Source organism: Antechinus flavipes, chromosome 1 (assembly GCF_016432865.1).
Source record: "Antechinus flavipes isolate AdamAnt ecotype Samford, QLD, Australia chromosome 1, AdamAnt_v2, whole genome shotgun sequence".
Lineage (NCBI taxonomy): Eukaryota > Metazoa > Chordata > Mammalia > Dasyuromorphia > Dasyuridae > Antechinus > Antechinus flavipes.
Genome location: NC_067398.1, coordinates 698,347,204 through 698,359,491, shown reverse-complemented (window position 1 = coordinate 698,359,491; position 12,288 = coordinate 698,347,204). Strand labels below are relative to the sequence as shown.

The 12,288-nt window shown below is 51.2% G+C and overlaps 1 protein-coding gene and 1 long non-coding RNA gene across 4 annotated transcripts in view; one reads left to right on the top strand and one right to left on the bottom strand.

The window, feature by feature from the left end:
• TPCN1 (two pore segment channel 1) overlaps positions 1-12,288 on the bottom strand; it is a 55,839-nt gene that overhangs the window by 40,006 nt on the left and 3,545 nt on the right. The window contains exon 1 of one of the 3 annotated variants that reach the window (XM_051972834.1): positions 1,281-1,700. The exons of the other annotated variants lie outside the window; for them this stretch is intronic. Within the exon in view, the coding sequence (XP_051828794.1) occupies positions 1,281-1,389 (109 nt within the window). The 5' untranslated portion in view covers positions 1,390-1,700. Of the gene's footprint in view, positions 1-1,280; positions 1,701-12,288 lie in introns of those variants that run through there. 3 annotated transcript variants of the gene reach the window in all.
• Positions 3,314-11,234, top strand: LOC127545502 (uncharacterized). The gene is made up of 2 exons (XR_007949670.1): positions 3,314-3,991; positions 4,883-11,234. It is a non-coding gene; the product is annotated as an uncharacterized LOC127545502 (long non-coding RNA).

Here is a 12,288-nt window from a genome sequence, read left to right as displayed (position 1 = left end):
AAGCTCAAGAGCAGGCCCAGCCCAGAAAAGGAAGGCTAGAGGGGAAGCCTCCTAGATGGTGAGATGAATGATTCTTGTGTATAAATAAGCTGAATCAGTGCGTGAGGCAGTCTCACAGAAAGATTCGGCTCAAGAATGGGGCCAGTGGGCACAATTTCTGGGCAAGTTGGTCACACAGAGGCCACAAAGAGCACTTTTTCTGTGGCTACTGGGAATGAGAAGAGAGAGAAAATGAAAGGTTCCCCCGGACCCTGCTAAGCCACTTGTGGGGGCAGCAAGAACCCCCAACTGGGTCCAGGAAACTGCCCCCTCAGCCTAAGCCAGCAGGGTGGCTCCCAAGGACCTGCCACTAGCTCAAACAATGGCATAGGATGGGGTCTGAGAGGGAGTGCCCACAGGAGGGGGGGAGAAGAGAGGGAGGAGAAAAGGGGAAGAAAGAATATGTGTATGTGTGCGCACCTGTATGTACATGTGTGTGCATGTGTGTGTGTATGTGCATATGTGTATTTTTAGGGGGGCAGCATATGGAAAAGGGCAAAGCCAGTCTCCCCCACTGTCATTACCATATCCCCGCCAAGAATAATAGCTCACACCCACCCAACCCTCTGGCTCTACCAGTTCCTGTACTTGTGTGAAAGGGAAGCATCTTAAGGTGATTTCCTTGGCAGGTAAGGCAGCTGCCCTCATGGATCTTGGCTGAGAGGACAGAGAAGCAGCTGAGTGATCAGCATTCAGCACTCCCCCTGGGGACAGCACCCCCCAGACCCCTCCCCAAAATCTCCCTTCCTGCCCCACCAGAGTCTTTTGTTCAATCCCTGTCATGCTCCAAGGACAGGCACCGGCCAAAGTCCTTCCCAGGAGGACGCCCAAGCAGTGGGGCTCATTGCTCCCCCTTGCCCAAACCCCGGCAACAGATCAAGGGTTCCCAACATCGGTCATGGTTCTAGATCTGGAAGGGAGTCCCACTAGGACAAAGGCCTCAGATTACACCAGATCTGGAGCTGGGTCCTCAGAGGACATTTGTCCAAGCCCCTCGCTTCACAGGAGACTCAATCAGGTGGTGAAGGGCAGAGCTGCGCCTCAGGCACAGGCCTTCTGACCGCCCTTTCCACTAGACCACACTATCAATGATTAATGCTCACATTCAAAACCAAGGCTCCAACCTCCAGCTCTGGTTTCATAATCCCTCAGAGGGTGGGTTTGCTTTCCTTCAACCACTACCCAATCACCAAGGCCACAACCTCGCCCTCGCTCCATCCTGTCTCCCGCACGGGGCATACCGTGGGTGCCCGGCTCCATGAGATAGGAGGACCTGACCATGGGCCTCTCGGACAGCTCGCTCTGTGTTGTCTCCGCCAGGCAGGTGGTGGATTGCTCGCTCCTCCGCATGTCTGCCTTTGCTGGGAGGGCCCCAAGCTGGAAGCTGGAGAAGAGGTGGGGGAAGGAGGGAGGGAGGAAGGAGGAGGGAGTGGAGGGAGGAGGACTGGGGAGCAGGAAAAGCTGCCTCTCCTGGCCTGCAGCCGGGTCTCTGTTCCCCTGCTCGCTCGAGTTCTTCAAAAGGCCAAGGGCAGCCGCTGGGGAGGATTCTTGGCAAGAAGGGTGATCCTTTCTCAGGCCTTCAGGGAAAGTCGGACAGAGGGAAACATTTTGTTCCTGCTCTGCTGGTGCTCTTCTGTGGGACTGGCAGCTTCTGGCTTCTCAGGCCTGAGCAGTTCGAGGAGTTTCTGGAGGGAGCTGATCCCAACATCTATTCCTCCTTCCTTCCCGAATCAGTCACATAGTGGAGAGCCACCTTCCCGAGGGATGTCAGCTACAACAAACACCCTGACGAGTGGACAGGTATCCTTCCCGGGTTTGCACACAGACAGTAACAGGGAGCTCACCACCTCACAAAGAGGCAGCCCAGCCCATTTCTGAACTAAGCAAAAGCTTTAGAAAGTTCCTGTGGACTCAGAGCCGAAACTCAGCTTCCCCATAGTCATGGCAATCGGCCTAAATAAGTGAACATAAAAAGCCAGTCGGGTGGAAGGCTGGGTACAGGGGGAAGGATATCATACCATGCTGAACTGGCAAAGCTTAACATTTTATTTTAAATCCCAACCCAAAACAAAGTATTAGAAAGGTTCACGGTACAAAGGGCAGGCAGAAGCAAACTGGGATGACCTGTCTGCACAGATGGTAACGCTTCCTCCACGCTGATGTAACACGGCCCAGACGCTCCCAGCAAAACAGCTGGCCGCTTTGCATGCAGCCTCAGAAACGAGCCTGCAGGGAATCCAAGGTTTCCGTTCGCTGGAGCGCAGCAGGCTACGTCCTAGCGGTGCCGAGTAAATAGAAACAGCTTCCATATGCCGGCCATAAAGCAAAGATGGGGAGGCGAGGAGCGGGGAGGCAGGCAGAAGGAAACAACTCCTTGCACCAAAACCCCTCCATTTTGAAGAAGGGGAGCCAAGACTGGCCGGATCGTTGGGGGCTCGGGCACGAGAACCAGAGTCTAGGACGCAGAGGAGCTGGGAGCGGTCTCGCTGGCCGGACGGGGACCACGGGCCAGACCAAGTCCGGGTTCTGCTCTCTTTCGGGCTTCAGAGAAGATGGGCAGAAAATGCAGCTCCACACAGACGCACAACCCCCTCCCCTCCCCACGGCCCTTCTTTCCCCAGAAGGCCGTGACGTGGGTGCCGGGCTAGCGCACTCTGGCTCTGGACAAGCCCCACTCCCTCGGCTCCCTCGTAGTTAGAACTCTGCTTGTTGAACTTCGTGGAGCCATCGTGCAGACAAATGAGGATATTTCTAAAACACTCTGAGCGCTCTAGAAACGGGTCCCCACCAGAATGCTAACAAGTAATCATCCCCATCATTTGCCAGTTGTCACTGGGAGCCCCACTCCATGGGAAAATAGTGAAAAAGGAGATGGAGGTAATAATGCAGCAAGGTTGACTAGGTATAGCAGCACGACAGAACTGGGGTTCTGGGACTGGCTGTGCTTCCCAAGGTCCCCAGATTAAAGTCTTCGAGACAACGGGAAGCGATTCTGCCAAAAGGAAGCAGGGCGAACATTATTCTCTGCCCGGCCCTTCACGTTCTGGCAAACGGAAGCAAGACGGAGAGCCAAAAGGCCCCGCGTTAACAGCAAACATTAGAACAGATGAACATGAGGGCAGACCCTGTGGCAACCGTCAGGGCCACGGAAATGCCCAACAGCAGCAGGCCGACCTCCCGAAGGCCTGGAAGGCTTCTCCGCCAGCAGCTTGGCGCCCTCTCCCACCCCAAGAAGGGAAAAAGAGCGAGTTCAACCTTCAGTCTGAGGGTCACAAATGCAGGTTCTTGGGGGATCATGGAGCCCAAAGCCTCACTAACCACGTGACCTGTTCCTTTCTAGGGAAAGAAGTCTTTGAAGGGGTGAGAGGAAGGCGGGGCAGGGGGACTGCCGAGGAGACATGTCAGAATTGGAAAGGCCTTCCAGGTCATCACTAATCCTGAAAGTTCATCTTTACTGTCCCATCTCCTCTGGCTTGTACCATAGTGCTGGGAGCATGAGAGCAGCAGCAGCATCGCCGGCTGTAGCTGGGGACTGACCGGGGCAGGAAGAAGCTCCCGAGGATGGAAGGCAAATGACAACAGAAAGGAGATAGAGGAGAGAGGGAGGGGGAGCTGTGGGAGGGGGGCTGGGGATGGAGGCCTGCCTGCTCTAACCTTGCCCCGCCATGGAGCTCCGCAGAAAACATGAAAAGTTCCAAGTCAGTGTCTCAGAGGCTGAGCCCCCTTGGAAGGGACCACCACTGGAGAATCAGAGAAAGGCAGCGGAGAGCTAAGAAACCAAGTGCTCAACAAGGTGGGAAGACCTCGATTGCCTTTAGAGAAAACTCTTCCCAACACGACAGCTTGGGGTACTAGCCTGGGGGATGGGGACATCTGGCCTCAGTCTCTCTGAGCCTCGGCTTCCTCACTTGTAAAACTGAGATATCAACACGCAAGCCCCTTCCAGGCCGCGGTAAGTTTAAAGGAAATAACATGCTTTTAGCAAACCCAAGAGCATATTAGAAATGTCAGTTAAACACCACAAAAACCCAAGGTGTTTCTCTTTTCGGACTGACTTCCCACCCGTAGAGTGCTCTCCATGCTCCTGAAACCATCCCCATAATTGTGACTGCAGAGTCCCCATCGCCAGCCCCACTGAGAGGGAACAGCGTCCCCTTCATTTTGCAATGTGTCCACTTGGCAGACAGAGGGCACTTGGTGGACTTTGGCTTATGTGGGGTGGGAACGCTCAGGGAGCTCCTAAGCTGCTCATCACATCATTCTCTGCTTCTGCCTAAATGAACTTGTTGGAGGAAAGGGGACTCATAAAGAACAAAATCCTGAGAGCACACCTCCCCATCCCCCCCACACACACACATTCTCCATCTCCATCTCTCTCCCTCTCTCCTTCTGTCTCTCTCTCCTTCTTTGTCTCTGTCTCTCTCCATTTCTCTCTCTCTCTCTCTCTCTCTGCCTCTGTCTCTCTCTCTCTCGCACGTGCTTGCAAACCTTTCTGTTTACCCAGTGAAGAGCATAGCACCTGGGCGAACATCTGTCCTGTACACACTTGGAAACATTAGGAATGCTAATTAATTACACAGCACACTGGGATGAAGGCAAGAAAGAGGAGCAAAAACAGCAGCTGAGAAGAGAAGGCTTTCTCCAATGTGCAGTGGGTGCTGCTGGGGAATGGAAGGACAAGCTTGTCTACACGTGGTCAAGAGAATAGATGGCCACCCACGTAAGCAGAAAATGTGTCTGCCCTCCCCCTTCGACCCCAGTTGCATGCAGTAGGCGCTCAGCACGTGTCTGTCAAAGTAATGTGAATAGACCGAGTTCTTCAGTGTTATCTGTTCTCCAGCAGGATGGCGATAAAGGCAGGGCAGGGACAGGAAAAGCCCTCCCTGGGGCTCCGTGAGCTCTGCTGGTGATAAACCTGATCTGCTCATCTCCCGGAAGAACCAGCTGGGCAGTAAGACCTGTCGTTTCAAAAAAACAGAAAGCCCGACCCGACCAAATTGGCCCAGGAAGAAGACAGTGAGTGGGAGCAACCTCTGGACGCAGGGAGGGACTCGAGCCCATCGTCTTGGCGATGAACAATGACTGGGTGGGAGTTTGTTTTCAATGATGACAGAAAAAAAAAAAGAAAAGAAAAAGAAAAAAGAAGAGAAAACAAGGGAGGAGCAGGAGCTCAGGAAATGGGTTGTGGGACACAGGGCCCAGACTGGTGTGAGGGATGTGGAAATCAGGGGAAAAATAAAGCAACGATGGGAAACTCTCTGGGCCATCCCCAAAACAACAGGACACCAAGGCCAGCGTCCCCGAGGCTGCCATTGGCAGAGCAAAGTCCTGGCCCAGCCTAATGTCCTCTGGCTCCAAATTACATGGCAATGACTCTAAGAACAAACATGTGAGAGGGCCCCTCCCAGGGCATCGGGTGCCATGGATGACTCAGCACGTGGCACATCGTTTGGCATCTATAAAAGTCCCAGCATGACTGCAGAAAAGGTACGTTCCGCATCCATTAGAGAGAAGCACAAATGTGTCCGGACTCAAGTGCCAAAACATTCTTATTGAGCCCCCGCAACCAACATCACCGGATCTTCCTGCCCTAATTTAGGAGCATCCACTCCAAGAGAGGTATGCCCACGGGACTCGCCTGCTGGAGGAAAGTCCAATAGGCAGCAGTCCAAATCCTCTTTGAATTACAAGAGAATTTTCTATTTTACCAAAAGTTTGATTGAAGGATTCCTTCAATAGATAACCACCTTAACACATTTTTAACAATTCTATTCCTAAAAAGGCATTCAAACCCTCGATGGGGACACAGAGCAGGGGGCTTCTGCACCGGCTGGGTCTGTAATGGAGACTTTTTGCCAGCAATACCACACAGATGGCTTTTGGGTAATGTGACGTATGAACTGTTTGTTCAGAGAATGAGGAGAAAGTGGAAGGAACAACTGTCATTATGCAGTGAAGCTCCTCCTGAGTCGTGGCGATAGGGGCCTTGTGGCCCTCAAAGGCGTGAGAAGCCATATGGAATCGCGACCCGGGATCCCGGTCAGATGGATCTCTGACACCTACCAGCTACATAACTCCGGCACAGCCAGTTCGTTGTGTGAGACCCTCTCTTCCTTCCCATACAAATTCTAGCGAGCTCCCTATACTAGGTGCTACATGGCACAGGGCGCTGGAGCTGAAATCAAGAATACTCATTTTCCTCAGTTCAAATCTGACCTCGGACACTTAGTAGCTGTGTGACCTTGAGCAAGTTATTTAACTATTTGCCTCAGTTTCCTCATCTGTCAAAAGAGCTGGAGAAAGAAATGGCCAACCGCTCCAGTATCTCTTGCCCAGAAAACTTCAAATGGGGTCAGCATGATTGAAGTGACCGAACAACAGCAACCCTACAGTGATTAAAGCACAGGTTCATTTTTTTAGAAATTTTTAGGAAAAAGGAAAGGAATATGATGACCAAGGCAGAGGGAACCTTAGCTAGCTCTAGAGAAGAGCTGAGGGCGGGCAAAGAGATCCGCGTGACCAGACTTTCACTGTGCCACTTGAAAGTAGGACTCTTGTTTCTGGGAGGAGACCAAAGGTGATAGAGAGCCCCCAAAAGATGAAGCAAAAGCAGCACATTTAGAACCCATTATACTCTGGCTCCACCTGAATTTTCCAGGCTGACTGTCAACTCCTTCTCCCTGCAGCCACTATCCCCCAAGAATGCTCTATACTTCCCATCTCCATACTTTGGCACAGGCTGTCCCCTCCTCACCCCCACCTGCTTCAAAGCTCAAGTGCCATCTTCTCTGGGAAATCTTCCTGCTCTCCTTTAGTTATCACTATTCTCTCTTTCCTCAAATGACTGCAGATACCCAACTCTCCACGCCTCACATCGGCCCCTCCATTTCGTCTTTGTAGCCCCAATCCCTTGCTTAAGGAAGGCTTGCTCGATGGGAGAGGAAGGCTTTTCCAGTAACGGTCAGAATCCTGGAACGTGACCAGCTCACCCCAGGTCCCCTTTGCCATCACCCAGTAAATCAATCCCAACCTCCAGGTTCCCTGTCCCAGGAAGGCTCCCGGGCCACTGCAGTCAGCTGCAGAGCTGTCTCAAGAAAAAGCTCGGCAAGAGAGATGTGAAGAGGGAGCAAAGGCCCCCAGGGGCCGCAGCATCTGCTCTGTGACTGCTAACCCATCACTGCAACATAAAAACTTTGGTTCCTTTTTTATTATCAGCTTAAACATGCACAAGCACAAATAGTTCAATCTACAGGACAAAAAAAAAAAAAAAAAAGAGGATGTTTATGAGGCTGAACTTCTGGCAGGTGGCCTTTCAAGGTGACTGAATCTCACCCCTGCTCCAGGGTGGCCCGTCCTGAACTTCTGCCAGCTCTCTGTGTCCTTCCCTCTCCTTCCTCTTTAAGGTCCCCCACTTCTGCCCAACAAAAAAGACCTCATTGTCCCTCTGAGCAGAAGAGAGTCCTTCATGGAGGCTCTTACTGGAAAATGAGGAAAGCGTCCCAGTCGTCCACCTCACAAGGCTTTGCGGGGAACAGCCGCCCAAACCTCTCCCTGAGACTCGGGCTACCCGGTGCTCACTGTCCTGTGTGGGTCCTTGGTGTGACCAGCTCTGCAGAGCACTTCTCACGTTCTTCTCTCCCTAGCAGCTCGTCTGACTTTGGGAAGGGCAGGACAATGAGAGGAAGCTTGGAGGCCAGCGCCTGTCCTGGCCGGATGTCCCTGGGGTACTGCGCTTCCAGGCCAAGAGAGCTCACGCAACCCATAAAGGGGAAGTTGGGTTTCTACATTATTCCTCATTTTGAAATCTCTCTTCCAGAACACTGAGCTAGACCGAGGTCCTCTACATTCACTGACGCGGCTCACTGGGAGGAGGAGAGTCCCATAACAGAATGGGCGGCCCCCGGGAGGTGAGGCTCCCCGGCCCTGGAGGTCTGCCAGCAGAGCCTGGCCGGGTCACTGTAGGGTCAGTGTTATTAGGGTAAGGGGGCCCCGCCGAGCCCTTCCTGAGACTCAGGGATTCCACTGAAAAGAGAGAGGAAGAAGCTTTCCTGCACAGGCTTGCCTCCACAAGGTCCCAGCGGCACACGGCAGCAGGGCCAGGAGATCCCGGCTCTTCCTGCGTATTCCCTGCTTCCTAGCGCCACGTGGCAGAGCACACACCAGCTCCCCTTTGGCAAGGAGGGGGTCCCCACCTTCACAGGTCATTTCCCCTTGAAACAGAAGAGCCCCCGTAGAAGCGGAGCAGGCAGCCATGCTCGGCCTTGAGGCTGACCCTGGGGAGCACGTCCTCCAAGCAGAAGCTGCCAGAGATGCCCTGCTGAGACCCATCAAAACCTCTCCAGCTCCCTTTACTGACTTTAAGGCGTACACGCTGACTGTTCTGGCTCATGAATCCCTCTCTGAGCAAATGTGAACTCAGACCCCCCGAAGGCAATGGGGAATCGGCGGCGCTCCAACCACGGCACAGCTGCCGCCGCCACAATTGAGATGGGGCTGCTGCCCGCCTTCAGAAGGGGAAATAGCATTTCGAGGCAGGGGGGCCCATGGCAACAGACAGGCTCCCACCATGAGACACTGAAGGCCAGGGAACTAGAGAGGCTCCGAGGCTCAGTTATGAGGCTCGGGCCCAGCGGGCCTGGAGCTCGCTCATTTTAATTGGCGCCGCAGCAAGCCTGACGACCCCGTGTACTCCACCCTGGCAGGGCCCTAAAAAGCCACGGGAGCGGCGACAACGATGGAGCCCACTGGCCACGCTCGTCGGGAGGCAGCGGAAATCTGATTGTGGCTGGTCTCCAGCTGCTGGTGCAGCTTCTCGCTCCTGCCGTGGCCGCAGCCACCTGCCGGGGCCAAAGATGACACGCCCCCACGTCCAGGGCCCTGCTCATGCCAGGGTCCCACACAGGCTCTGGGCCGCTATCTCCGGCCCAGCCAATGCACCAAGGGGACCGGCCCCTCCGGTACACACTGGCAGGGCAACATCTCAGCTCTCTGTCCTGGCTGTTCTGAGCCCTGCCCGGCTGAGGGTGCGGTGGGAGGTGGGGGGCTTCCTGCTCCTGGAAATGCCTCATGTGGCTGCTCCACTGACACTAGTTACATGAGTCTGAAAATGGACAGACTTCAGTTTTCTTATCTAAAAAGGGGATACCACTGGCACTAACTTATCCAAAAGAGTGTGGAGAGGAAAGTATTTCCGAAAGCCTTCAAGCAATACAGAAGGGATTAACTGAGGAAAGGTGAGTGGTCCATCTTGCCCTCCGTCTCAGGTTCTATTTGCGGGCAGATGGAGAAGGAGCCTCAAGGGTCCTTGTGTCCCCATTCCTCTTCTGATCCTGGAAGGCGCCTCCACAACTTCACGGGCTCTTGTGGGGTGGAGGGAAAAACCATTTCCTAGCCCCCTCCCAAGTGCAGCAGCATGAGATCAGACAGGCTCGGAAGGGTCACAGTGAGAGGGAGCCTGAAGACCCAAGTGGCCCATGATCTCTGCTCAAGATTGGGCGAGATTCCCAGAGACTTCTCCGACCTTATGGATAATGCCAAATTCTGCAATGGAAGCCATGCACTCAGGACCCTGGAAAGAACCCATGGGGACTTCTTTGCCTCGCCAGGAGTTGGCCAGGAGGCCACCTCCTCCGGCAGTCACTATTTATGGCGGGTGTTCCCAGTTGGAAAAAAGGGACAAAACCCCAACCCAACAATTTGAAAACAAAACAACAATGTGGCCTGTGACTTAATTTTTTTTTCTCCAACTGAGGCTCTCAGTGATTACCTCTGATCCTGAATACATCTTACATGGATGTGTCACAGAAACACCTTCCCATCCATTCTGATATTGGCTTCAGGCTTTTCCCTAAGTCCCTGTAGGTGGGCGTCTTGGTAAACATTTTAGTTTTCTTGAGAGCAGTGCCACATGTAATTAGTCACTTAATAAATGGTCTTTGAAAACCGCAATGCTGACAAGATAAAATATCAGGGCAAGATCAGCCATGTGACTGTGGGCAGGGGGTTTCACCCCTAAGCCTCAGTTCCCTTACCAGTAAAATGGGGACACTCCTTCTTGGGCTGTGTCTTTAAGGACTGCCGTGAACAAGGGGCTTTGCCTACCTTACAGTATTAGGGAAATATGAGTTCTCATGATCCCTTCTGTTTTCCTGAGGATGAAATAAAAAAAGATAGCGGTGTCCTTTGCAAGGACAGACTGTATGCCATTGGCTGACCCCAAAGGCCTCCTGTTTGTCGTTGGCTCCAAAGTGCCATTCACGGTGTGACAAGGGCCATGCAGGATGCTGAGCGCTCCCTGGAGCCTTTGCTAGCCTACCTATCTAATGGGCACTCCATTACCTGTCCTCAAGGGCAGCCCAGTTTCCTGAGCTTTATTAAACCTCAGCTTAGTCCTGCATTGTCTACCAATGTGCCACTTTCTGGCTCTGCATAAATCATTAGCATTTTCCACAATCAGTCTTTTAGCCAGGGACATTAGGGTCTGGGAAGAACTCCTTCCCTGTTCTTTTTCCAATTAGATCAAAGGTTCCTAACTTGGGGGGCCACAGACAATCTACTCATGAATCCAAGGATAGATTTCAGGGAATCAGTGAAATGGGATAGGGAAAAAAAAAGTACATCTGTATTTTCATTAGTCTCTAATTGACTTTTTTCTTTTTTCTTTTAATTTCTTTAATTTCTTAAAAAGTTAATCTGATAGGAGGTCCTAAATCTTCCAAAGGGGATCATGACATGTTGACGTACAAAAAGCGTCTGACCTCCATATCAGACCGCGCCAGACAGTGGAGCCTGCATCTTCCTCTGGGTACAGAGAACAGAGTCTCTGAGATATAGCCAGTTGGCAACCTCCCTTGTTGACAGGTCATGGGTAAGACAGTCATACCTCCAGATACACAGCAGCTCAGACACATAGCAGGAGTAAGGTTGCTACTGCCTGCCTACAAGTGTTCAAATTTGATCTAGGCTGGCTCCCCTTATGTTCTATTGAGAATCACTACTGATCTTTCCATACAATTCCAAAATACTCTGAAAGTTGACAGATGCAATCGACTAGATCAAGGTAGAAAGCACCGAATGTTCCAGGTTTAGGGGAGAAAAACAAGAGAGAAGAGGGAGGGAGGTAGTAATACAGCAATATGAGACTTCAAGTCTAGATTCTAACATAGATATGTGTGTGTGTGTGTATGTGTGTGTGTGTGTGTATGTATAAAAAACAACTAGATTTGTGACTTTGGTCAAGTCACTTAATCGGATAAGGGGAAAAATTATGTTAAGCTTAAATGCATCACAGAAAATAAAAAATCCACATCAAATAGGTACGGACTGAGTGGCACAGTATTTAAACACTTAATGGAGAGCTAATAGAACTGAAGGGACACACAGCAAAACACTAAGTGGGGTGGGGGGAGCAAAGAGGAGAGACTTCAACATGCCCGTTTCAGACCTACATAAATCTAATCGAAATCCCCAAACCAGAAAAAAAGCACAAGAATAAAATTTAGAAACGTTAAATATGACAAACTTCTGGTGATTGCTGAATGGAAAATACATCTTTTCCACTTTGCATATCATCTCTGCTGGGGATGTATGTTTGAATTTCATTTTCTTCACTGTAAAATGAAAATACTGCTATATCTTCCCTCTTTAGGGCATTTTATGATGTTCACATGAGATTCTACGGACAAAAGTGTTTTATCATAAATATATTATGATGTAACTCTTCTATAAATTAGCTTTTGTTTCCTAGTCACAGGTTAATAGCCCATAATTCATTTAAGCATCAAAGGGTAAAAGAGAAGAGCCTCAAAAGAAAGAAGCACCTTCTAAAGTTAGTTCTGAAGGTAACTTAATCTCTGCCACCTCATTACTGATGTCACTGACCCCTGACTCAAATGATCATAGCCAGTAGCCATTTCTGCCACACTCCCACGCTTTAAGTAATATGAGCAGAAAAATCAGTCTTGGTGAGGTAGGGAGATGACAGACAGATCACTATTTAATCTTCTTGGATGAACAAGAGTAATTGGATTATGTAGCTGGGCCATTTCTAAGAATGGAAAAGAGGATGAACATACAGGGACTAGGATACCAAGCCCCAGGCAATATTCTCCTTTCTAAGAGACACTATTCTCCTTCACAATCTTGATTAGAGACTTCCCTAGGAGGGAGGTGCTCCTTTCATGTCCTATTGTATATTGTCTGGACGAGAAAACGTGATGCCAATCTGGGGCTCTTCCTTCCCTTCTTATA